This window comes from Vicugna pacos, chromosome 3, assembly GCF_048564905.1.
Source record: "Vicugna pacos chromosome 3, VicPac4, whole genome shotgun sequence".
Classification (NCBI taxonomy): Eukaryota; Metazoa; Chordata; class Mammalia; order Artiodactyla; family Camelidae; genus Vicugna; species Vicugna pacos.
In genome coordinates, this window is record NC_132989.1 from 79,429,912 (window position 1) to 79,455,776 (window position 25,865).

The 25,865-nt window shown below is 32.7% G+C and overlaps 1 protein-coding gene across 3 annotated transcripts in view; it reads right to left on the reverse strand.

Annotated features, from left to right (window-relative positions):
• Positions 1-880: 880 nt before the first annotated feature.
• The window catches only part of KIF2A (kinesin family member 2A), a 67,331-nt gene continuing 42,346 nt past the window's right edge, over positions 881-25,865 (reverse strand). For 2 of the 3 annotated variants that reach the window (XM_072958611.1, XM_072958609.1), the window contains exons 5-20: positions 25,425-25,547; positions 24,762-24,862; positions 23,039-23,134; positions 21,303-21,357; positions 20,753-20,915; positions 18,547-18,637; positions 18,384-18,447; positions 17,734-17,825; positions 17,192-17,334; positions 16,667-16,871; positions 15,621-15,731; positions 14,535-14,602; positions 10,298-10,448; positions 7,330-7,431; positions 4,920-5,055; positions 881-2,833 (exon numbers count right to left, since the gene is read on the reverse strand). In XM_072958611.1, the coding sequence (XP_072814712.1) occupies positions 2,748-2,833; positions 4,920-5,055; positions 7,330-7,431; positions 10,298-10,448; positions 14,535-14,602; positions 15,621-15,731; positions 16,667-16,871; positions 17,192-17,334; positions 17,734-17,825; positions 18,384-18,447; positions 18,547-18,637; positions 20,753-20,915; positions 21,303-21,357; positions 23,039-23,134; positions 24,762-24,862; positions 25,425-25,547 (1,787 nt within the window). In that variant the 3' untranslated portion in view covers positions 881-2,747. The remainder of the gene's footprint in view (positions 2,834-4,919; positions 5,056-7,329; positions 7,432-10,297; positions 10,449-14,534; positions 14,603-15,620; positions 15,732-16,666; positions 16,872-17,191; positions 17,335-17,733; positions 17,826-18,383; positions 18,448-18,546; positions 18,638-20,752; positions 20,916-21,302; positions 21,358-23,038; positions 23,135-24,761; positions 24,863-25,424; positions 25,548-25,865) is intronic. The other variant, XM_072958610.1, reaches the window with a different exon arrangement.

Here is a 25,865-nt window from a genome sequence, read left to right on the forward strand (position 1 = left end):
ATTAAAATTTTCAGTACTTTTTCACATAACTGATGAAAAAGCTTAGTTTTAAGCTATTTTTAAAATGTTAGGTTGAGAATTTCAATAATGTCGTAAACAAGTCTTAATTAGCTACAATGTTTAAGTCATTATCAATATACTATTATTAATATCCCTTAACAAAGAATTATAGTAGCTGATTATTTATATAAGGAAATTAATAAAAATATTTTCAGTGATAGCTGGCTTTCTTTACACCTAACTTAATAGAAGGAGCGTTTCCAAATTATTTTAACAAAGGTACACTGAGTGAGCCTAGAAGGGAAGATAAGTTGTTTGCCTAAACAGATTTGTCTTTGAAATCTGGCTGCAAAGTGGTATCTTAGATAACTAAAATAATGTATATTTTAGTTACTTATTAATAGGGATATCAGCTTTCAAGTCTGATAAAGTAAATAATGTTTAACCCAGATCCAAAAAATTTAAGTTATTCTTTAAATAACATCTGCATCAAGCCACTTTTGTTACATAAATACTACATAAACTGAAGAGTAGGATTTTTTAATCTCACAAAACTACTTACTTTGCAAAGTTCACTTGTACCATCTCTATCCTTAAAGGAAATACTTAGTTTAAGATTTAAGTCAGCTTTCCCTCTTATTTCCCCATCCCCCTCTAAACTACTCAGTTTTAAGTCCTTTTTGTAGCCTTCAGATTTCCCTACCTGTAAAACGGAAGTCCTCGATTATACTACCAAGATCTTTTCTGATACCAATTTTTAATATACTTCGATTACTTATCAGAATGAAGCCATTACGGTATCAGACAGCATGTGTGAATATGAGGAGACCTTCCAGAGATAGTACCCTTCTAATTTAAATAATAAATTAAGACTAATCTGTTGTGCTTTAAAATGAGCAAATTCACGTATCTTTATTGCCCTTTGAAGGTCAGTTAGGCTCAGAAACTCCTTTTAAAACAGCCTCTGCAAAGTCAATAGCAACAGTTCCCCATTTTTCCTCTTCTCTTTGAAATAAACACAAATAGAACATATCTTACAGCTGCAAGAAAACCTGAGTCCCTTCCAAAACAAAGGTGATTGGTATTGAAGTGAATTGTGTCTAAAACTCATTCCATAGATTTCATTTATTAATAATAAGCACGTTGTGAAAACCTACATTTGTTCTAGATTTCAAGTTTACAGAGGAGTTTTTCACCACGGTGTTAGGATTTCCCACAACTACCTCGGAGTTCATAAATGAACAGTCAAGTAGGGAATTTGGCTCATGTGACTCTCTATTCACAGCTTCCCTGTAGCCCATATGAGTGAGCTGGTAGTTCCCTAGTCAATCAAAACAAGATATCCTTGGGAGATTTTTTTTTGTTAATGTACTCCTATACACTATCCTGGGAACTGAGGGAAAAATCCTAGAGAGAGAGATAAATGTAACAAAATATTTACATGTAAAGTGGCCAGTTTTCTTCCTTGGAATAGCAATCTGTAAAAATAAGTGCCACCGTTTAAAAAGTAGCATGCCCTAGACCAACTTGTTGGTGAGAATTTTGTGATTCTCACCAAATAATGGTGAAACATCACACATTAGGTAACAGGTGGAACTTGGGTTAGATCTGCCTTTTAAGGCAAAGCCAACTCTTTTTTTTTTTGTTTTTTAAGCTTAAATTTGTTTTCAAGGGAGTTATGTACTGTCTATACTTGGCTTAAACTAACAGCTCTATTATGGACTACTTTCAATGTACATGTAAATGTTCATGCATCAGAAGCCAATTTCCTTTAACAGTACATTTAAAGGGTACATTTTGGGGTGCTAATGGACACCTCAACTTAAGTAATGGTACTGGTAAAGATCAAATTGCACTATTAGTCTTGTTAATACCACACTGGAACACACACTGCATATATATGTATTATCCTAAGATAAAACTCTTCTCAGAATTTCATTACTTTTTATTATACACCAACTAGTTTATATTTTAGTTCTTTACAAAGAAAATGCTAAGAAAATTATAACCACATTATATGGTTTTAAAATCATAATTCCAGATTTCTTTACATATAAGATGGAATGGTCCAGCAGCTATGTCCACTGTCACAGACTTTAGTTCCATTCAATGATATGGCACATCCTGCAAAATTAACTAGTCACACACAAAAAAAGTCTCAATTACAGTAAAAATGTACACACAGTAAAGGTAATTTACAATGACAAAAGGAATGTAATTTATCTTGGCTGTGCTTCAGAAATTTAGGGTCAATAGCCTTAGTCAAGGCACAAAGCAGGAAGAGGTGAGCACAGCTGTCGCCAGGAGTGGGCAAGGTATGTACAACCACTGATGAGGTATGCATGCACGCAAAGGACTTAAAACTGCTCAGTCTTGCTACGAAAATTCAACTGAGTTAAAAGGAAATGCTGCGGCTTCCCCCTACTACTCACCTCTGGATCAAGTCCACAATCTTACTTCATCATATAGAAAATAAAATTGGCAAGGATCTCCAAAAGTAAATCACTATTAGGGGAAATGAAACAAAATGCTTCACTACTCCCAAATCTTGGTTGTGCCTCCTGGTCTAGAAGCATCTCGTAGACAAAGGAGTGTTTCACAAAACTGAAATGTCATTCAGGTGAAGGGACAAGACATTTTCCACAGACACTTAAAATTTCAAACTTTCAAATGGCCCTGACAGCTGAACCATTATTGTATGTTACAGTAGTGAGGGTCCTGGGGATCCTTTAACAGCAAATGCCGATTTAAAGAGCACGGGGTCTCTTCGGGTTGATTTGCTTGCTGGCCTGTTCTTCCTCTTGTAGAGCTGCACGAAAAGATTTCACTTTATCTTGGAAAAAGAAAAGAACAAGGGAATAAGTACTGCATTACACAACTGTATAGGTCCTATCAAGTCAACTCTTTTATTTCTTAACATTAACAGAAATTTTCCTTTGTTCTTTGTTGCCCAGAAACTCACAATACAATGCTCAACTACAGCAACAGATTAGTTACAGATTCCTGGAAATACTTGTTTTTTTCTGTATCTTCTACATATTTCTGTTGTATTTGGCACATTTTACAGTGTTCAGCTTTATTTGAATTCCTTTTTGCAGTGTAAACACGCTATATTTGTGTGTAAAATATGTACAGCCATGTCTGAAAGGAACACTATGAATCTACTAAACTAAAATAGACATTTCTTCTCTCAATATTAGGAGATGTCTATTCCCAGCTCCTATTTTACCTTAAAAGATTATTTGAATTTTTACGAAGAAATGTTATTTTTTTCTTCTTACCAGGGATTACAAAAGGGTATGACAGTAAAGGGGGATTACAGAACATACATTTCTTGGTCTTAAAATTGGGTCTTACCACCTATCATGTACAAATTCAGTCACATAAGAGTAAGAAATAGGTAAGTAAAAACCGGCAAAGGCAAATAACAGACAGCTGTGATGAGAAATCTTTTCTATAACAGGGGTTCTCAACAGTGATTTTTGCCCCCACCCCATCTCTAGGGACATGTGATAATGTCTACAGACATGTTTGACTGTCAGTCACAATTGGGGTGGTGCTACTGTCATTTAGTCAGTAGAAATCAAGGATATTGGTAAGTATGGTACAAAACACAGGAGACAACACCCCCAAATAGTTACCTAACTTAAAATGTGTTAACAATGCAAAGGTTACGGCTTTCAGAAGAAAAGAAAGCTATGAAGTTGGAATCTTAATTTCTTTCCCCACTTTCTAAGTACACAGATGTTTAAAAAGTTGACTTTTCTGAAATTTAGAAAGGAACTGAAAGACTTCTGGATCTGATACCTACTAATATAAAATAATTGCTCTCAAACTTCTTACATTAATACCAAAACCATCTCTGGAAGGTTAAAAAAAAAATACTTCCTAAGAAAGGATTGAATAATACGGTATGTAGAATCCTGCAAAAATTAAGGAAAGGAAGTGAACTAAGATGAAAGCTACATATTACAGAGAAAAAAATATTAGAAAGCATTGTTATCTGTCTTCTAAATAAAACACATAGAAAAAGCTGCTTGTGCATTATGGCAGATTAGAAAAATGATCAAAACACTTTAAATCAAGGCTTGAACATGAAGAACATTAAAAACACAAATTTTAGAAACCCTACATCTGCACAAACAATTCTGAATTGGCACAACGGTCACTGCTGACTCTAGGATATGATTTTAAATAACCAAGTTTAGAAAGAATCTAGTTTAAAAAGTAAGCAGCCTGTTTGGTGCTAAAAACTAGCAATTTCAATCTGGTTTCATGTTGCATTGCATGTACACACACATAAAGAAGCCTACTTGCATATAAATGAACACAGCCAATTTGCCAATGCCTAAGAAATTAGCACACATAATAAATGCTTATCTGAAGCTGCACATAGATAAGCTAATTTAAAAGCCAAGAAAAAAGACATGGCATATGGGTAAACTACATGCTCCGTATCATAAGCAAAGTAGAATCCTGAAACCTTCCCCTTGATTTTTTTTAAAACAAGTGTTCAAAGGAAAAACATGACACAAGATGCACAGAAAGGAGGCTGTAAAAAGATGACCCTAAATAGATCTAATCCAAGGAAATAATTCTGAAAAGCATTGGCCTACCAAACAAACTGAATGTGTATATAAAATTTACAAACTTGTAAAAATATATTTCCCTTCTTTAATTGTAAGGTGTCTTTATTGTCCCCAAAGACCAAAAAAAAAAAAAATGAGAGAGCACCTGAAACGTTATTGTGTTTCATTTTTAGAAAAAAGCAGAATGGCTATTATGTCTTTATACCTCTAGAAAGATGTTAAATGGTGCCCATAAATTTCACTTCAGATGTCTTCTCATAATGAAATCCTCCCACTAGATATGTACAAACATTAGGCAGATTTCAAACGCTAAAATGAAAAAAGAATTACCCCGCAGCTCAGTTAAAATGTCTATTTTTTGCTCAAGAATAGCTTCAAGTTGCGTAGCATATGAATCTACATCATAATCTACTTCTTCAGTCATCTCTAGGAGAGCCTTTTCATCTTCTAACCATCGAATAGATTCCTAAAATGACAAAAATTCTAATAAGCCTCTTTTTAACATAGGAACCAATTTACAAATTTTATGTTAAACATAATCAAACATACTGAAGACAGTATTTTCTAAAATATTAATAACCATAAAACATTTTTATTCACAGAGTAAAATTAAGAAATATTTCCTTAAATTTGAACACCAATATGACAGGCCAAACAAGATGACTTCATTTTCCTATTTTTACTCTACCTAGAGTGGGCATTTGGAGGAGGAAATGAATCAAACATGCACACACACAATATATGTGTATCAATGAACAGAGTAAGTCTCGAAACCTCAACAGCTATCCAAAACAGGGAAAGAATGGGTATAATAATAAAGCTACTGTGCCAAGTGATGAGGCCTTTGGTAGCCTAGAGCTTGTAAATCATCTGGAATTAACATACCTATCTGGGGCCTCACAGTGGTTAGGCCAGGAGACAGTCCTAATTACTGACTATAAGAAACCAATGGATAGTCAATTTTAGAAGAGTCAAATGAACCACTAAATAGTAGCTACTTACTACTATTCATAAATGCTTCAAGGAGAGTCTTCATTCTTGACAGATTTTAGATATGTGGAATTTATGAGCTTCATTTTCTAGCAATGTCATGAATCATATGGCTAATTAACAAGGTCACATTATTCTGAATTGAAGAGTTTTTGGACATAAAAATGGACACTTTCTAGCTTTTTAGGGTACATAACAATTTCACTGTTCTCAACATCAGCGCAATTTAATGGCTAATTATTAGACTGTATCACCAGGCAGAACTGGTTGACCGAGGTATAGGTACCTATTAGAAAACTATGTATGTATGGATTAACACTGCCCTCCTTAGTACTCTTCCTTCTCCTTCGGCTGTATACTTTATCTTTTAAAACAAAACCCTATCGTGAGAAACAGAAGATCACAGTTTGGAGGAATAATGAATGGAACTGTGAAAAGAGCACGGGATTGAAAGTCAGAACACCCAGTTCTGCCAACAAAGAACTTTTAGACTTCATGATAAAATGGCAGAACAGGAAATGACGATCTTTATAGGACACCTTGTTCCAAAAGGGCAGAGACAACAATTTTCTTAAATTTTAAGAGTCCTTTTTAAGAAAATTTACTGAGTTATAGTCAGTTTACAATGTTGCATCTATTTCTGCTGTAGAGCACAATTTTTCAGTCATACATGAACATACATATATCCATTTTCACATTCTTTTTCACCATGAGCTACCACAAGATCTTGTATATATTTCCCTGTGCTATACAGTATGAACTTGTTTATCTATTCTATATATATGTCAGTATCTACAAATTTCCAACTCCCAGTCTGTCCCTTCCCACCCCCTCCCCCATCAAGTGTCCTTTATTGATTTAATCTAAGTACTCAGGCCTCTAAAGAGATTTTCATAATAAGGGTTTCACTAAAACTGTAACAGTTTTAATAAACACATATCCTATTCCGAAATTATAAGAGTCCTCTTATATTTCTGAGCCTTTCATCCAGGTGCTTGAATTGCCTAGAATTGAGGAATGTTAGTGTTTGTTTACAGATAAAGATTTCTTCAACATCAGAGAAGGAATACAACTCAATAGGGGGAGTGAACCATCGTTCACTTTTTTCTCAGAGGGTATTCATAGTTCTGTAGGAAGTGGGCAGGGGTGAGGACAAGCTGACCACACAGTCTACACAAAGATGTCGAAATGTTATCCTTGCTTCCTCATAGGTATCACCCTCTAGAATATTTTTTGTTTAAAAAACCACTAAGGGGAGGATCTTACAGTAAAAGTGCTTTTAAGAGGTTGAACATACAGTGGGATGGATACCTAAGGAGTTACTGCTACAGGCAGGGATTTAACACCCCTCATCTGCCACTGACAGCTCAGATGATGCACAATCTTCCTTTTCTGCAAAGACTGACCAACTCTTCTTCAACAGCTCTGAATACCCTTTAGAAGACTTTTTTCTACTGCTGTGAAACAAACTGGCCTAACATGAAGAGGCAGTGAAGGGAAGTTCAACCTCCCTAAAAATGAGCAACTGACAAAAGCAAATAAAGAGGTAAATAAACTAGATCTTTTCACCACAGCTACAAAGAGAGGTTTGTAGCCACCAGTCATTCTATGCAAAATTTGACATGTCATATGTCCTACAAATACATATACATAAACAAGTGTTTTTTCTAGATTTAATGTGATATTCAAAGAATTATGAAAAGTTGTTAATTTCTCTAAAGAAACGTGATGAAAGTTTCTCTTACTTTACCTGGAACACTGCCCTGTGATCTTCTACAACCTGTTCTTCCATTTCTACCATTTGTGAGACAGCTTCATGGAAAGTAAACAATTGTGGAGAAACCTCTTCTTCCTTGAAAATAATTAAAAAATTATAATATAAAGTTTATATTTTTAAATGTTGTAAAAAGTAGTTTTTCTATGTCATTTACAAAAAATGCCATTTAGAAATTGAGGAAGCTTGTGGTGTTAAACACTACTAAAATACAGTATGAAAGGCAAAGCTACAATTTCTTTTTATGGGTCAAAAGTATTTAATGTCACACTCAATAAGACAACCCAAATTTTAAGCATATTAGTAAGGGATAGTTTCCATTTAGCCCAAGGTTTACTGCAGAATTACCCTGAAAAAGCAATCTCTTTTGGAATACTGCAACTTTCTGAAAATATATTTATCGCAGGCTACAAATACACTGATGTATTTCCTCAGTATTATTTACTTTTCACCTAGAAGAGAGATGTAAACGTAATAATCTTTCATGATTGTGACTATCAAATTAGTGTTCTGAAGGTCTCAACTCTTAGTACATCTTAATTTCCGAGCTGCATTTATACAATTTGCTTACCGATTTTTATATAAACTTGGACAATTCACAACTTCATCAACAAAAAACCCATCTACATATACAACACGTATTTTGGTCTTACATCAAGTCAAACCTCTATGGCCTTGCTTTCTTTTTTGAACTTCCTTCCCAACTCCAATGTCTAATGATTTATTTCCTCAAAAAGTGATGTTAGTGAGATAGAAGTTCACTTATAATTGTTTTATAAACTGTCAGTAGGAAACGCAACATTTTTCAAATAAAGTACGCAATTCTAAATATATGTGTGTATTTTGGTTAAATTAAGTCTATTACACATAGACATTTGACTCTCTCATCAATAAACTATCATCTCTAAAAGTTTATATAATCAAGTTGGCCAAAGAACCTTTTATTTTCTGAGTAGAGACATTTTATCAGGACACACAGGCATGATTCTCTCATATTCTCTCTCTTTCTGATAAACACCTTTACTCTTTTTATCTGCCACTTCCCTGTCAAGACCAAAATGCCTCTGTCTTTCCTTTGCTTCAAGATATTATGCAAGTTCCTATCACTTCCATGTACCCCACTCAGAATACCATTTTTGCCTATACAGCTACTTCTGTTCTAACGTACTTGATTACCCTCTAATTTGTCTACCTGTATTACTTTTATCTCCAGGAATGTCCTTAACACTATCCCATTTTAAGCTACCTTATTAAAACTTACTATAGCAGTGAGAATATGTATACATGCACCAACACTCAACTAAATGCTACTAATGCTGAACCATCTCAAGACAGTTCCCTGGGGAAGGAAAAGTTGAAAGAAATTTGTACTCTCTCAAATATGGAGGAGGCTGCAAGAACTCATGATGTCACGCTTTAAAGCCTCCAGATTAGTTCTGGTCACCTAGCCAACCTCTCTGAATTAAGGTCCTGCAGAGACCCAACAGCTGCAAAAATACAATGGAAGAGATCTGCTACAGGGAGTGGCTATCTTATTCTAGTTTTCCATATTTTTGGTAGGCGCTGTATCTAGGAGCAATGCAAGGTTTGCTTTAAGGATTTTAAAAGCAACTGTGGTTTCCCTCAAATCTTTTGAAGATAGGGGAAAGACTAAGGTCAGGATCTCATTTGTAGTTCTTTATCTTCAATAGTTCAAAAACCAGGTTTCTCAACTTCAATACTACAACATTTTTGGGAGGAGGAAGGCTGTCCCTATGCATTGCATGATGTGCAGCTACAACGCTAGCAGCAGCACCCCAGCTGTGACAACCAAAAATGTCTCCATACATCTCCTGGGGGTGGGAGGAGGGGCCACGCAAGTCACTCCTGGTTGAGAACTGCTTTATTATTAGAGAGTAATTTGAAACATTAACAAAAAGTAGTATAAACGTTTGCTACTTTAGAATATTTTGGACTTTGAAGCCTGCTATAAAAACATCAACTTAAGTATACTGTTTCCAAAGAACATCTCATTGTAGCTAGCAATAAATTTAGGTGATATAAGATTTGGCTTTGGAATAAGACAGACCTAGGTTTCGATCCTGCCTGACTTCAGCACTTACTATTTGTATGACCTTAGTTAAGTTACTTAATCTTTTAGAAAATCACTTAAAAAAGCAAGGATAATCAGAGTACCTACCACACTGACTTGTAAGGATTATACCACATAATAGGTAAAATGCTTAGCAAATACACGTCATACTAGCAACGAATAAGTGCTACCTTTTATCATTTTGAAAAAATGCTACTTAAGGATTCTTACAGAGAAAAGAATGACACAAAACTATGTACTTCACTTAATATAAGTGAAATAACTGTGAAAATGTGTATTACTTGTGCTTTTTTATTTCTTTATACCTCTTTGTCCTTATGCAATGCGCACCTATTATTTTTGAATAATGGGGGAATCAAAATTTTAAATTATGAAATATTACCAAACACTTCAAAAATATAGAAAGCAACCAGACTTAACAAATGTCAGTATTTTGCCATGTTTGATTTTTGATATAGTTCATGCATTCTTTTAATATATATGCATGTGTCCACAGTTAATCTTGTTTCTAAGCTCTCTATATATGATACATTGTATGTACAATTCTTAAATTTATTTTTTCTCTACATTACTTTAAAAAAATCCCCAGATTTTAATATTAGTATAAAATCTGAAAAAAAATAGTTTAGATCAGGGGTCAGCAAACTTCAGCACATATTTTGGGCTCTGAGCCATAGTCTTTGTCACTTCTATTCTAAATGAGCACGGCCATGTTTCAATGAAACTTTATTTTTAAATAGATGGGAGGCCGATAGGCTGTAGTTTGCTGAGCCGATTTAGGTAGTTTCCACCTATACTACTATGGATGAAATGACTAAGAGTAGATAATTACAACCAAATTAAATCACTCACATTTTGTTCACAAAGAAGTTTGAGGTCATCCCTCTGAGGGGAACTCCCCACACCCCACTGAGCCTCTAAGTCATCAATTTGATTTGGTGGATGATGCATTATTGGACGTACATCACCAGCAGCAGTTGGATCCACAGTCAGTTCTTTCACCCTATAAACACATAAGGGGCATCTAAAATTAACAAAGGCTAATGCAAAGGAACAAGAAAATATCAACCTAGTCAATATAAAGGTAATTCAATTAACACTAATACTGATGATGTCAGCTTTCCAGATCAAATCTAACTGAAATCTGTGGAAATACTAAAGGGATGTTTAGCTGTTTAACCTTAGGAATTTACTAAGGTATAAGTTTACAATTACTTCAAATGTAATTACTTTACATAACAAATGAGAATCAACAAAGTATATAGATTCAGTATTTCAAAATAAATAAGAGACCATTGTTGCACTTGAATTATATGGACAGGAAAATGCTAACAATGGTACCCAGATCAATACATGGATCACTGCCAAAATCAAAGAGTTTAATACACTTTGCAGATCTGGCAGTTATAATGCTCAATTAAAATAGCTACATATAACATTATATTTCTAATCTATAAAGATTATAAGATGTAAAGTTTTATCATAAAGTTCACCCATTATACTTAAATATACACATTTGGGAGAGCGTACATTTTTCTAAGTCAAGAGGATCCTTATGATTTCCTTGCAGACAAGGGAGTTTACAAGAGCATACAGAAGGAAGGTAAGCTTCTCATTTTAAATAAGACAGTTTATCTTTCAATGGTAAACATGCAAAGATGACATCATCCTTAAAAATATGAGGGGAAATAGGAAGCCTGAATCGTAAATCAACATTTTACAGCAAATAATAAAGTACATAAAAATGAAGATCATGCAGTACAACCACCACCTGCCAAATGAAATGAAAATGAAAAATAAAATGGCTCAGGACAAAAGAAGTATAAATGAAATATCTGTACATAGCACAATCCAAAAGAAACTATTAAATAAACATCTTATGTATAGAATGAAGTAGACCTGGTAATCGAAGGAGAAAAGTCGTCATACTCATAAGAAGGAGAGAGATCAGGGCGACTGCCACTACCCTGTGAGAAGGGAATGTCTGATGGACTAATTCCAAACTCCTTTACTCTGCAGCACCAAAACAGCAACAAATTAAAAGAAAATGCTCTTGTAAAGACAGCAATGCACATTTCAAGTCTTCATTTAGTACTCAGTTTAGTTTGTTCAGAAAAGGATCAACACTGTTGTGACAATGTATTTATAGAGTATTTTAAAAATAATCAATGTGAAGAGGTTTTCAAACTTCTCTGGTCTACTTATTCACTACTCTATAGTCTACTTTTCTCATGATCCTTTCCAGAAGTTTAACTAGACAATCACATAAATTTGAAATGTCCCTTATTTAACTACATGACCACTCAATCTAATTTCCTTGTGTAGTCAATACCATGAATATTCTGTTTATTAGTATTATTGAGTCTTCAACATTCTTGCCGTCTTTCCAAACAGAACATAAGAGAATTAAGTCCTAATGACATCCACTGTTTATAATGAATTAACTTCTTTTCTATGCACCTAGAATGGGATTAGCTATGAAGTATCCTTGGAACAAACAGAAAAAAGTTACTCAAATTTCTGTGTTTGGTGATTCAGGTGAAGAACCTTGGTGAAGAAAAGCCTTTAGCAATGGAATTTAAATACCGTTTGCTAATGTCTCCAGTAGTTATATTTAACCAAATCACAGTTTTCCTGACCCAATTTTTGTGATTTCCTATGTCCTCTTGGGGGCAATTCCATTTCATAACAGTAGGCAGTATTTATTAAGTACTTCCTATATGTCAGATATTATGATAAGTAATTTATAGGCATTATATTATTTAATCATTATGACAATCTTGTGATACTGTTATCACCACTTTACAGATGAGAAATTGGTTCAGAGCAAAAAAGAATCTCATCCAAGTTCATTCAGTCGGAATGTGGTATAACTGAGGTTCAAACCTAGCATTGAATACAAACCTTAAGTAATTAAACACTTCAATAATCTAATCATATTTTGTTTTTCTCATTACTTCTCTTAGGTAATGAACTAAATGAAATTACTGTTTTTATATGTCAAAAGTAGTCATATAGATCTAACTAATAATTTCTTCCACTTGGAATCTTTCTTTGACCTGTTGGTAATGACTGCTCTCAAAGGTTCAATACAGGATTCATCTGCCCTTTATCTTTTACAGTCACTTTGGAAAGCTTACCTACGCACAAGCTGACAAGCCTGAATTTCTAATACTGACTTAACTCTTTTTACTCCCAACCCCATTTCTTATCTATTTCTTTCAGAATCTCCTAATTTAGACACCCTATTAGCCCCACAGTTTCCCTCTATTTGAAACCCACTTGCCCAAGATAAACTATACTATATGCAGGAATTATATTCCTCAAATGAGCTATCAAGCAAGGTTGAAAATCTTCATTCCTAGAGATATGGAAATAAAAGACATAATTATTTGTCCCAGATGGTTGCAAATGAATCACATTACATGATAATAAATTACAATGTTTTACTTGGACCTAAAATGAACTAGAAGAATGGCCAGACACAGGATTTTTCACATTAGGGGGATTCCTTTGCAGCCAGAAGTCTGAAGACCTGGAGGGTTTTAATTCTACAACATGATAATATTCTACTACACAAAGCTATTCCTCATCTCTCCCATGAATGATTATGAAATAAAAAGCATTTTAAATTAATGATAAAAATGCCACAATATCAAAAATGTTCATTACAGAAATTGATTAAAAGTACTCTAAAGGTTTGTAGCTAGGATCTCTAATTCAAAGTTTAAAGGGGATTAAATTTTAAAGTAAAGTTCCATTACATTTTAAAAAGTCATTTAGTATCTTTGTGTGAAAGGTCAACAAGTTTACACTTTCAAGTTCAAGTTTACACACAGTTCTTAGTATGATTTTCAAAAGTCTTTTTAGTTGAAGCAGAAGCAAGATATAAAAGAGTAAAGGGTACGATGTCATTTATATGAAGTTCAAATACAGCTACCTATATTGTTCAGGGATACATTCATAGGTAGTAAAACTATTTTTAAAAAGAGAGAGAAAAAAAAAAAATGAAAATTTTCCCACACCAATCAGGACAATGGCTACCTTGGTGTAGAGATGAATGGATTTAGGCATGTTATTCAGGATTCGTGATCAAGAAGGGACATATTGGGAATTTTCTGGGGGACTGGAAATCTATTTCTCAGTGTGACAATAGGAATTTTCACTTTATAAGCATTTATTAAATTATTCACTTATGTTTTGGGTACTTTTCTGCATGCATATGCATTTCCTATTTTAATAAAAGATTAAAAATAAAATTTCTATAATTATTAAAACAAAATATAGTACAAATCCTTGTGTTTATTAGCAAAATTAAGAGAATCTCTATACTAGAAATGGAATACAAGGAGGATTTTATCTCGAAGTTAAAATCACAAATGCAGTATGTAATAACAAAAATTTAAGACTATATATATAGTCATTCAAAACAAGAGCAATGGGGACAAATCTCTGGAACAAATATAAAAATGCCCATCACAACCCCAAATTCCAAGGGCATTTCATAATTATAAGGAATAAATTGCTTTGTCTATAATGCTTTTTGTTCTTTCATATGTAATAATCCAATTGTCTACTGAAGTGTGTAACACTATTGCCTAGAGTAATACAATATAACCCATGCAGGACACCAGAAAGAACTGTGCTATTACCACTTAAACCCTAGGTTCCCCAGGTGTAACATTTAATATCAGAAATAATTTTCAGCATATAGCAAGACAATTTAAGAAATATCGACTGGCTCCTGATACTCACTTACTTTAGTGTCTTAATATAACAGGAAGAATTTGCATGATTTAAATGTAGTCAAATATTATGAAATATAACTTGGTTAAATGGAAAAATATAATCCTGTTCCAGGATAGAAATACCAACTCTAATAAAAATGTAACTGGTCTTCCCAGATTATACAACAGATTCCCAATTATTTTTAGAACATAACAAAACAATTCTTAGTATCTCAACAAATAACATGCAATTTTTTTTGAAAACTCAACAATGTAATAAAATTTACCCTATCAGATATTAAATTAAACCATTTATTGATATACTCCCCTCAAATTTCAAGATAAATAATCATTTCTCGTACCTATTTGCATATCTTAGTGTATTGAGAGTATTTTCACAGGATGCCATTCCTGGAGAGATTGTGGCAATCTATGAGGGAAAAATGCAAAAGATAAAGAAAATGTTATAAATGATGATGACAGTAATATTAACATATAGCTCATTAAGGTCTAATGTTGATATGCTTATCTAAAAAAAAAGATTTATTAGTATCTAAACTCCACAATAATTCACTACCTTATACTCATAATCAGACAGTAATTATAAACTCCAGTTAAAATATAAACAACTCTGACAGCACCAGAAAATGATCAAACATCAGGAAGAAAATGGAGGTCAACACCTAAAAGAAGGGAGTAACACTGAGTGACTGTCTAACCCCCTCTTCTAGTAACTTTTTTTGCCTAAGGGCAAACCCTGTTGCTATCACATAGAACAACTAAAACTTCCTTAGTAACCTGGAATTTCACTGGTTAATAAACTAAAGGGCAGAGTTTAGAAGTGAGCACCACAGCAGCTGGGAAGTGAAGTTGGTTCCAGAAAAGAAATCACCACAGAGAGAGAAACTCAAATTCTACATATATACTACCCACATCTCTGGCTGACCTCTGAACTAAAAGTATACAAAGTTGACTTCAAGAAACAAAGCTAAGTCTAAAAGAGCTAAACAGAGATTTCAATGTCAGGTGCTGCCCACAGCAAGGGAGACAAGTCCAGCTATATTAACTTCTTCCTAAAACAACAACAAAGAAATCAATAATCTTTAGAAGAACATAACAGAATACAAAGTGTCTGTAAGATATTCATAATGAAAATTATATAATCCCCAATTACTAGACAAACAAAGAAACAGAAAAGTGTGACCAACACTCAAGGAAAACAGTAATCAATGGAAATCAACCTCAAGAAGACTCAGATGCTGGAATTAGTAGAATGCATTTACACTGCAATATTATTCTATTAGACTGGCAGAAACTACATACTGAGTGTCACTGTATCTCTCACAATAAAAGAATTTAAATGACTGTCATTAATGTATTTTATAATTTTCCCATAGATACTATATAATAATTCACTTAGGATTAATACAAAACAAACATAAACTTACCATGCAGGTACGAGAGTTTTCACCTATGAATGAATCTCTTAACACCTGAGTGAGTTTACTTGCTCGGAAAGGAGTATGAGGTTTATTTCTACCTAAGGCTCTGATGCACTCCTGAAAATTAAAAAGCAAGTTTCACAGATTAGGCTTCTTATAAAGAGTAATCTTTTTGTTTGTTTGTTTGAAGTATAGTTGATTTACAATGCTGTATTAGTCCCTGGTATACAGCATAGTGATTCATTTATCCATACACACACACACACACATATATATATACATACATATACAAATAAATTATATATATATTCTTTTTCATTATAGGTTATTACAAGCTACTGAATATAGTTCCCTGTGCTATACAGTAGGACATTGTTGTTTATAAAGAGTAATCTTAAAGAACATATTTAAAAGATCTCTTACTATAACCCTAACATTTAAGATCTGATCAGCCCTTAAAATTCTACTAAAAGGTTGATAGCATAGTAAAGATGTTCCCATAAACCTTAATTCAAGAAAATGAAATTAAAAACAAAAACTAAAACTAAAACCAAAACCAACAAACTACTTTATTATTCCAAAAGATTGTTCTGGAGATTATGACTAACGTTTAGCAGTGACAGGCAGTAGGATAACTGCAAAAAGGTACCACAAAAGAAAAAATACAGGATGCTTTCTTGCAGTGCTGCCAACCTTTGCTTTTCTAGTCAAGGAAGAGACATTATACTGGACTAACTTTTTCCACATTTTTCACAGAAACTTTCTTAGCTTAGTTTTGTGGTTCCTTGCTCTCCTCAAAGAAAAAAGACTAAAGCCCTCTGGAGTCTCAGAATTGGCCTGCCAACTAGGAAATCTTTATTCACCCTAAAAAGAGTAATTAATATACATAAAAAATTTTCCTGGGTGCAATATAAATCTGTAACTGCAAATACAAATGACTAAATTTTGATCACTTACTAACTACACAAAACAAGTACTACCAGTTTACAGCTGAATAAATAAAATTAGAGTCACAACTGAAAGACTTTCACAATTAAATGCATTTTATTTACCTTGAGTGCTAAAAGGCTTTTATTAATTTCAGCACCTTCAAGCCTGGTTTGCCTGTCTGCACTGGAAGTATCAGCTCCTCTTTCATTGCCAGCCAAATCAATAAGAGAAAATTTGCCATGTAGTTTTCCCTTTCTTCTAAGAATAATCTGAAACACTGCATGGCTCCGAGATGAATGTGCATTAGCAGATGTTTGACCAGATGTTCTACAAAGTGATTAAGGAAATTCTGATAGGTTAAAAAGTTCAACTTATATGTTCAAACACAGTATTTTCATTTAGAAAACAAATAATTTTAAAAATCTAGTTTTCATCATTTAAACAGAAAGAGACATTTTGCGTTAACACTTAAACATAACAAAATTCATACAATTTAATCTGGCACACACTGAAAGTTTTTATGAACAATGATTTTTACCTCTAAGACACAATGAGTAACAAACTTGCTTTGATTTTATGCTATACCCGAAGTATCTAAAACTGATTATGAACTTAAGTTCCCCTTTCTTAACTAAAATGAGAGTTACCTGCAACTGTTGCCTATGTCAATGAGTTTCAGTACATCTTCAACACATTTGACCTCCCGTTCCTGTAATCCTACCACTTGAACCTGCTGTTTTCCATCTTCGAGCACTCTTAATTTTGTTTTCCTATTTAGCAAGTCAAACACCTTAAAAAAAAATCAAATTAAAAAAACTAGCTTAAAAAAAAGGGATTGTTCAATAAAAAAGTCATTTAGAGTCTGAAAATTACTTCAGAGAATTCTAATAATTTAAATAATTATTATTAGGACAATAATGCTCAATACTGAAGTTAAAGAGTTTCAAAGGGAATCTTAAAATAAAAAATCTCATACACAAAATTTTAACATACTATTCCAAATACATATAGCAATTATGTGGAGACAGTGGTTGCACAACTATGTGAATGTACTTAATTTTGCTGAATTTGTACACTTAAAAATGGTTAAAATGATAAATTTCACAGTATGTATCTTTTAACCACAATTACATATCTTTTAACCACAATACAAAAAACTAAAAAAAATTATTTTTAAGTTTCCACTTACCTTTCCACTATAAATTTCAAAAAAGGTTGCATACACTTGAAGTTCCAACTTCTTATAGTTTGGCTTCTTTAGCATTAAAAAAACATCTCGAGCTGTCAAAAATTTCATACAGAGAAAACTTATTAAGATGCAACAAATACTGTTTTTAAAAAGCAATTCAAGTTTTCTATTTTTAGAGGACTCAGTTTGATATTTACTTAGAATGATAATATCAATAATAAAAATGAAGATTAAAGTAAACAATTTTTACAAAAAAAAGTAGTAATAGTTTTTCTACATTTAAGGTTTAGATGTCACTCTCCTTCATATTCAACAAAAGACTACTACTACTTTACAAACAGCTTAAAATTATAGACGGTCATAATAAGGTCACTCTCATAATCATACCAAATGGAAATTTCCAACAAATCAGTTATTTGACAACAAACACTAAGCTCCCACAATGTGCCAGATTACAATGACACAATTAAGATTCCTGCCCAAAAAACATAGTTCTTAAGCAGTCAGATAACCAAAAACTGACATAATACATTTTAAGTATAGCATTATGGTTACCCTTAAATTCTAGATGAAACTTCCAAATCTTATTTCCAAGCCACCTGAATAATATTCAAGAATATTACAAATGAAATTCAAAAAGGACCTACTACCTGCTAATGCATAAATTCCTTTAGAACAATCTTGGTTCTTTCCTGAAAAGTCACCTCCCATTGTCTATATTTTAAAAAGAAAAAAGAATTCAGGTCATAGAATTAAGCTATAAGGAAAATAAACCAGCTTCATACCAGGACATAACTGTAATGAATTACTTACATGAGTTTTTCCACTTCCAGTCTGCCCATAAGCAAAGCATGTAGCCATTCCCCTTTCAAATATAGTTTCCACTAACGGTCTAGCTGTAAACCTTAAAAATAAAATGCACGTCAGAATGTACTGTTAACATTTAAACAAATAAGAAATAAAAGTAATATCAAGTGTTATTAATAAGCAAATCTTACACCAAGATTTTTAACAAATCAGTGGGCTCAACTGTGAGGTCACAATTGAGCCTACTGATTTGTTGAAAATTTTAAATATACCTATCCTAGAATAGCTTAAAGCTCTTTAAAACGTATTTTCAAGCAATAATCCAAAAAAACAATGATCACAATAATGGACAGGAAAAAAACAACTGACAGCAACTGAGCTAAAGACATACATAGGACACAACAGGAAAGTTTTAAAAAATAATGACAAAAGATGATAATATTAGCCAGACAAGAAAGACAGACATATATAATGAAACTCAAAAACAAACAAGCAAACAAACAAAAGAAACCCCACAAACAAAAACAACCCAACTCAACAAAGGTATCAAAAGTTTCAACAAGAACAGAATCAAGAGTGGTAATCTCAATAGAGAAAAGTTGAGAGGAAAAAAGAATCCTACACTTTATGTAAGACCATCTAAACAAGCAGAAAACAAATACATTGACTCAAATGTGAATAAGTAAACAAATTATGTTTATAAGACACTGAGTTCTAAATTGATAGTCTTGATTCAGTAAAAGGATGCCAAAAAATTACATATTGGTATAATCACTGCTAGAGGTAAAACAAAAAGATAAGGAGGGACAAGAAATACTTCACTGAGCACAGCCCTAAAAAGTATGATAGAAAACAAATCTACTTCTTAGACAGGCTTCAAAATAATATACGTTGAACACTTTATACAGCTCTGTTGATTGTTTTTTAAAAAGGCACGATTGGAGTACAGAACAAAAGCAGCAAAAAAAAGCTCTAGTCAAATAGAACTAGAAATGAGTCTGCAGGCTGATCAGGCCAAAAAAGGCTTAACCTCTCAATCCATAAAAGTTAAGGATAAGAGAAAGGCGATAGGATAAATATTGATAGAGTTAAGAAGCACAAATACAGGATGAAAATGAAACACCAAATGTTTACTAAATCTAGTACACACAGAAACATACCTTCATTTATAATGATTTCTTGAAAATGATTATAAAAGTCAGACATTTTATGAGACAAGAGTGAAAGGAGAGAAGGTAGTGAGGGGGCAGGAGAGGATTCTATTCTCAGAAAGGTAAAAAATACACAATTTATAATCCTCTTTTAAAATAAATTCTTCACAATATTTCTACCTAGCATTCACATGTTCTTTAATCTCGCCCTTTTTCTTTACAACTGTACTCCCAGTTTACTGGCTTAAGACTAACAGAGTTGTCTTATTAGTATTTTATTTATAACATCTTTAATTCTTAGCACTCTTAACTCTTTAACTTTGTTTTCCAGTCATATTTACACAAATAGAAGGCCAATGAAACATAGCATTCAACTGACAAAAGACAGTTCTATATAGAAGGAAACAGCAATGCTATTAACACTGACCTATTAAATAATTATAAGTAAATGTTCACAAAATATGTATGAAAATCTAAATTTGGATAAAAATTTGGGGCATCCATGTATAATACATGAAAGTATGAGTTGTTTGGAAGTTGAATAAGGGGACATAGAAGAATTTCATGTACTAAAACTATTCCAAAGTTTAAAAAGGTGATAAAATTATACAAATGCAAGCAGATTTACAGAAAATGTTTTCCCTTAAGTTGTCGTGCATGCTAAATAAAGACTTAAGACAAATAAGTGACTAATGTATAACAGATATTTCAAATCTTTTCACTAGTGCAGAGATTAAAAAGTAAAAAATGAAAGTCCTTTACACTTACCACATGCCATTTCTAGAGGTACAGAAAATGTGAACATTTTCTAGAAATTTCTTATCCATACAGTGTTAGATAGTATATAAGTTAATCAGCAATGAAAACTGATTTGGGGAGCATTAACAAGAACAAGTATGAATATTCATTGTAGTGTTTATTACATATTCTTCTTTGTTTAAACTCAAGGCAAAAAAAGAACATTAAACCTCTGGAGAGAGGTCAAGATCAATGTAAGATGTGGAGTGGTGATGAACACACAGTGTAAGAACAAAATCCTAATTTAAAACACATTTACCTACCTGTAAACCATTTCATTAGGAGCTGAGTCATCAAAGGCATAATCAAAACGAAATGTTTGGTTTTCTAGGTACCTTGTTAAATCTACTTTTTGTTTTGGTTCATGTACCATCACAACATCTTTACTAGGGATTGTGATTACATCAAGATCTTTCATTTGAGTTTCTGAAAGAATAAATGAAAACCAATGCCCAGTAATCTGCAAAGCATTTGAATTAATGCACAAAAATTATTTTAAGTAGTTAAGAATTTAGATAAAAGTAGTTAAGTCCTGTAAATATAAATATCCCACAAATATGCCATTCAATAACAGAATATTTCAACAACACAGGAAAAAAAAAATCAAGATTTCTGTGAAGCCCAGAGGAATGGTAAACATTCACAGAGCAATTAACAAATCAACACACCTAACCACAGAAATCTGCATAATGGTTAGGTACAACAGAAATGATTTACACTAAACTCTTCTAAACCAATCTGATTTCAGCTATTATTAAAATAAACTACAAATAGGACAAAAATCAACCCTTAATTAGAGCTCAATAAGCATACCTTTTTTATTGAGTGGTCGTTTTCTCACACAAACACATATCCTATGTTCATCAATCTAAAAGTAAAATATTTTTTTTCAGTGATTATCAATGGTATATAAAACACTGGAAAGTCAATTATGCAATATTTCCTCCTGAGGTTTTAGAAATTTATGCAAAGCATAAACAGGATAAGTAAGCTTAAGAAATAAATTACTTTGCACAAAGTTTAATAGTCATCAGACACAATTACTTCAAAAATTCTAAGTATAATTGAAACTTGCTTATTTTGCCATTTGGTAAACCATTAAGAAATAACTTCATAGACAGCACTATCATTCTTAGTAGCAATTAGGTTCATGTTAAGAAGGTGTCTTATTCAAGTTGTGCTGTATACAACAAAAGTAAAATTTCCCACCAAGTAGCATATTTTCAGTTTGATTATAGGGAAAGTTGTTAGCAAAGTTAACTAGCTATATATAAGAAACATGAATCCCAGAAGATTATTATTTAAAAACATTTTTTTTTTGGAAGGGGAGGCAATTAGGTTTGTTTATTTATTTATTTTTTAGAGGAGGTACTGGGGATTGAACCCAGGACCTTGTGTATGCTAAGCATGTGCTCTACCACTTGACCTATATACCCTTCCCGACAGAAGATTATTAACCAAAATAATTTAAACAGTTTTATAATATGCCAGTTCTGACATAAATATTTTTTCATACAATTTGTATTCCCAATACTTGCTTTGTAATGATATTTAACATAAAGCAGGAATTGGCAAAGGATGGCCTGAAAGCCTAATTCAGCCCACTACCTGCTTTTGTGAAGTTTCACTGAAACAGTCGCACCCATTCATTAATGTATTGTCTATGGCTGCTTTTCATGCTGCAAAGGCAGAACTGAGCAGCTGTAACAAAGACCATATGGTTCACAAAGCCAAAAATATCAGGCCCTTTTCTGAAAAAGTTTGCCAATCCCTGCCCTAAAATATGAACTCAGATATAGTGCATTAAACAAATGGAGGAACAGCAAGGACTAAAATGTATGAGATGCAAATATTAAAAACTGCTCTACCAAATCCTATACATCTGCCCAACACAAATGTATTTTGTGTTTGTGTGTGTGTGTGTGCACCCAATACACAATACATTCTGTATATGTTACATCAGATGGATTATTTTTCACATGTACAAATTACAAAAGTATTTTCTATCCGACAAATACTCATTCTTCAATAGGAAAGAAGTTGTATAATAAGATAGTAGAACATTTTTCAAGCACTAGATTTCTGGTCTATAGCAGTCCTCAACAACCATTACTTACTGCTAAAAGCCAGAATAACACTTATTTAAAAATAACAAATTAACTAGTAGTAAACTGGAATGATACTGGGATCTATAGCCCATGTCAAAGAGGATATAAGCTTGGGATTGAGATAAACGTCTAAGTGATGGTCAGAAAGGAAGCTGCATCTTCTGACATCACTCCTTGACTGTTGCTCTGCACCACCAAGGACATGGAGGCTGTGCATTGAAATGGGTGTATTTTGGGGAAGCATATCTAATCTGTCAAGTTATGGGAGATAAGTGTAAAGGTGGATCATTTTCTTGATTTTCCTTTGTAAAATATGGAAAATGAACACCCATAAAGAGAGGAAAAATTACAGAGTTAAACACAGTATTAACTCAGTGGCTATCAAACATATTTTTATTTATAGCATAAAAAGTTCCAGACCAATGGTTTAAAGAGTCTTACAGGATCTGCTGTTGTTAATGGTCTATAATCCAAACTTCCTCTAAAGTCTCTGATCATACACATTATTTCATAATTTGGATTTGTAGCATCAACATCCTGTAAGAAGACAAAGGGAATTCATCATTTATTATAATCATAATACTGTGGTATTTGCTGCATTTATGTTACACATGGTTTGAAAATTAAAATTAAAACTAACAGATTGTGCCCTTTGTTACAGCCAAGCCCAAACTTTAACTGGAGATATGATAGTCTGAATTCAGGATTAATAATATACCCAGGAAATCGCTTTCATATTAAAAACAATTCTTTAGTCTAAATGCACTGTTAGCTCCAAATGAAACATTTCTTATTAAAGCCACACTTAACCTATTTCAAAAATTCATTTGTTACATACATAACTTAATTATCCTAGAAAATTGAGCAGAAGAGACATACTGCTCAACCCAAACATGAATAAAAAAACTCCAGAAAAGTGTAAATTCTTAGGGGAAAAACTGATTTAATCATATTCTCCTCCCCAAATCCAAATCCAGTGTTTTAACAAAGCAGAAATATGGATTCTTTTATGTTCACTTACTATTTTTATTGACTCTATAAAAAAAAACTAAGGTATGGTATAAAACTGCCCCAATAGGATAGTAGGACACAGAATTTAAAGGAATTAGAAGGCAAGATAATTTTAAAAATCTTTAGAATTCAAATTATTGAATACTGACTGTAATCTACTTTTTTGCTTCAAAACTGCCTTCTAAGGAATAATACCAACTATGTCAACTGAGAAGCAGAATATAAAGTAAGAATTAAGAGGTCACAGAGATGTAAAAATATTATGAAGTACCCACAGAAAACAGTAGGTGGCATGTGTTAAGTACCAGTAGATCTATTTGTTTTATTATTTTTTCAAAACCCAACTGGTCATTCTCAGGTCACTTTCAGATATAAGCTGATTTATTTAGGCTGAATATTATACTGATTCCACAGTTCCACGGCACAACATCTTTATGATTAAGGGCATTTGAACATACTCCTAAGTAAGAAAACAATCCTGATGTTTTATTACAGGAAACAAGTTCTGAGAATATAATAGACACAATACGAGTACAATGGAGGAATTATATTTACAACAGCAGAATTTCTAACATGTGAAGACCCATAAAGAGATAGAAGACCAGTCTTCTACACAATTTTTCCACTGCTAATAAAGTTTCGCTACCCCCTAAGGGAACATGAGAGCGGCACTACAGAGCTACATTCTCAACATGTAGTATAAATCAAAACACAAGGAATTTCCACTCTTTCATTGTGATATGTTGAACTTATTAATCATGGAAAAACAATAAAATTTATAGTATAACCATGCATTTTAATTGGATATTCTTCTGAATGTATTTTTAGATGTTTTTAAAATGTCAAAATCTTATTATTCTTGATGTCATAATACATCCATTAGAATTCTGTAACACAATGGCTTATTATTCAAAATGGACTAAGATTTAAGACTAACTCATATCCACTAAAACTTGAAAAGCACATGGAGTAAAAATCTGTTATGATAGATAACTTATTTTCCCAAGCGTCTGTTAGTTATTTCTTAATATCAATTTAAGGAATTATACTGAAATCTTTAAATGAATGCCTAATTACTTTTTCAGAAGCTAATTACTTTCACTGACACAGTCAAATCCTTGGTGCATAAACAAAATGTGTTTCTTTTACAAACCTGGGCTCTTTTTTCTCTAAGTTCTTGCTGTTGAAGTCTCCTTTTTTCTCGTTTTTCCTGTAATTTCTCTACTTCTTTCACACAATTAGATTTTCTACGTGCTGAAAGAAATAGATGAGCTATAGAAGTATAGTTTCCTTTTCAGAGTACTGTACTTACACAAAAAATTTTTATGTTGAATTTTACCACATACACCAAAAAAAGGTACACAGTGACAAAACATGCCTATACCAAATATGTAAACTTTACTTATGAGCTGCTTTAACAAAACTAGGAACAGGACAATACACAAATAAGAGTCAAGAAAAAAGACTCTAACAAATTGATACATGTCATCTCTTGGTTTGGAATCAAAGATCTTTGAATTGGAAAGGATCAAGAAGCCTAAGAATTTCTTCTATAACATCTGTCAAATTATTATCTGGCCAGATTTTTAAATTCAAAGCAACTGAAACACTGTTATAGTTTTATATTTATAAATTTTTTCCTCCAAAATAACAAACTAAACTAACAAGCAAAAAATTTTTCCACAGTGGTAAAAAGCTGCAATCAAGTTTGCAATTAAAAATTATACTCTTTACCATTTGGGGACTTGTAAGTTGGACCAAGAGAGAATACATGTATGCCTAAAATGACTGAATCCTTGATACATGATTTACATACAAGGGGGTCCAAATTCCTTTTTTGCAGCTTGAACTGGAGATATATCTGAAACACTACCATTCTGTTGTGCAGAAGAAGACTGTTCAGGAAGTTGACTAGGCCGTGCACGTGCAGAACCAACCACTGTAAGTGACACAAAATTTTAAAATTCAGAACAAAAAATTAGTAAAGTTAAACCCTGGTAAGAGGAACAGAGATATCTAAAAAGAATTGATCCTTAAAAGTTGCATTAGTAAACTGCCAGGTTCTCTACTTATGTGTGTATAAACAAAATATATAATAATCAATTCTGTTCAGTAAACTGACAAACTAAGAGGTTTTCCAAGTAACATGTGCAGACTTAGGTTTTACCAATGTAACTATAGCTATAAAACTCAATCTGAGTAATTTATACAACAACCAAAGCCAAGCTTGATTTTAAATAATCATTTAAAAATCAAA